The 1,337-nt window shown below is 37.0% G+C and overlaps 1 protein-coding gene across 1 annotated transcript; it reads left to right on the forward strand.

Moving 5' to 3' along the window:
* Positions 1 to 737: 737 nt before the first annotated feature.
* On the forward strand, positions 738 to 1,190 carry LOC143599396 (6,7,8-trihydroxycoumarin synthase-like). Its single transcript, XM_077077360.1, has one exon. It carries the CDS (start codon positions 738 to 740, stop codon positions 1,188 to 1,190), a length of 453 nt encoding a protein of 150 aa, XP_076933475.1.
* The last annotated feature ends 147 nt before the right edge of the window (positions 1,191 to 1,337 follow it).

The raw sequence follows: 1,337 nt of genomic DNA on the forward strand, positions 1-1,337 counted from the left end.
GTCTAAAGGTTTCATTTGACCATTTTAATTGAGAACAATTTTTTAATTGGAATTATTGGATAAATAACTAATTAAAATATAAAGTGTTATAGGTGGCCCTCATTGGCTCGCTAAAACAATTAATTAGATGAGGTTTAGTTTTGAATTTTGATGGGCAACACACCACTCCAACGTTGAGGCAATCACGCCTTAGTGGGCAACACCCAACATAGCCTGTTTAATTCTTTTGAAGGCTTAAAACAAAACGAGAATTAGAGACCTTTTTAAATTTTATTATTACAAAGCAAAATATGTAACCATGAATATTTCTATCTTTACAAATAACTTAAATCTCATTTTCATCATTTAATAGGTTTTTTTGGTCTTACTTTGGTTCAAACTGAAGGCATTATTCTAGTGGACGCCTAAAACGCTAGCTTTAGTTTACTCTCCCTAGAGATGACCCTGGCACCAAAGTTCATAAAGTTGGGTAATGTTGCTGGAGCGGTTTAGGAGATGATGTGACAAAGGGCTAAGGCCGTTACACATGCCCTTATGTAGTTAAACCATCACTAATACAGCCTACAATAAATACCTTTTGCATAACTGTAGACTACCTAATTCATAGAATCGAGCATATTGTTAATTCAGTTATTTCATAACTTCCTTGTGGTATTAATTGCAATATGCTTCTTGTTTAGAATGTATTTGCAGCCGGGACAGATACTAGCGCAACATCAGTGGTTTGGTCGATGACAATGTTAATGAAGAACCCTAACACAATGAAGAAAGCACAAGAAGTGAGAAATGTGATTGGAAAGAAGGGTAGAATAGATGAAGATGATCTTCCCAAGCTTACTTATCTGAAGGCAGTGATAAAAGAGACCCTGAGGCTATACCCTCCGACTCCTATTCTAATTCCTAGGGAAACGATGAAAGACACTATTTTACATGGCTACAAAATCAAGCAGAAAACCGCAGTTTATGTGAATATATACGCTACAGGAAGAGATCCCGAGTTTTGGGAGAACCAAGTGGTCTTCTTCCCGGAGCGTTTTCTAGGTAGTGACATTGATTTCAAGGGTAATGATCTTGAGTTGATTCCTTTTGGGGCTGGTCGAAGAATCTGTCCAGGGATGCCGATGGGGGTTGCCATAGTGGAGCTTTTACTTGCTAATCTTCTTTACATTGGTGTATGCCGGATGGCATGAGGAAAGAAGATATAGACTTGGACGTTATGCCTGGCATAATTATGCATAAGAGAAATGAACTTCGCCTTCTAGCTCATGTGTACTAATTATAAATAAATTATATGAATAACTATTGATTGATTAGTACACGGTTTGGAATTAAAGGTG

Source organism: Bidens hawaiensis, unplaced genomic scaffold (genome assembly GCF_021521415.1).
Source record: "Bidens hawaiensis isolate Kalapana, Puna unplaced genomic scaffold, B.hawaiensis_p1.1 tig00052135_1, whole genome shotgun sequence".
NCBI lineage: Eukaryota > Viridiplantae > Streptophyta > Magnoliopsida > Asterales > Asteraceae > Bidens > Bidens hawaiensis.

What these genes read in the sequence shown, in the direction of transcription:
- LOC143599396 (XM_077077360.1), top strand. Translation starts at nt 738, where the DNA reads ATGTTAATGAAGAACCCTAACACAATGAAGAAAGCACAAGAAGTGAGA.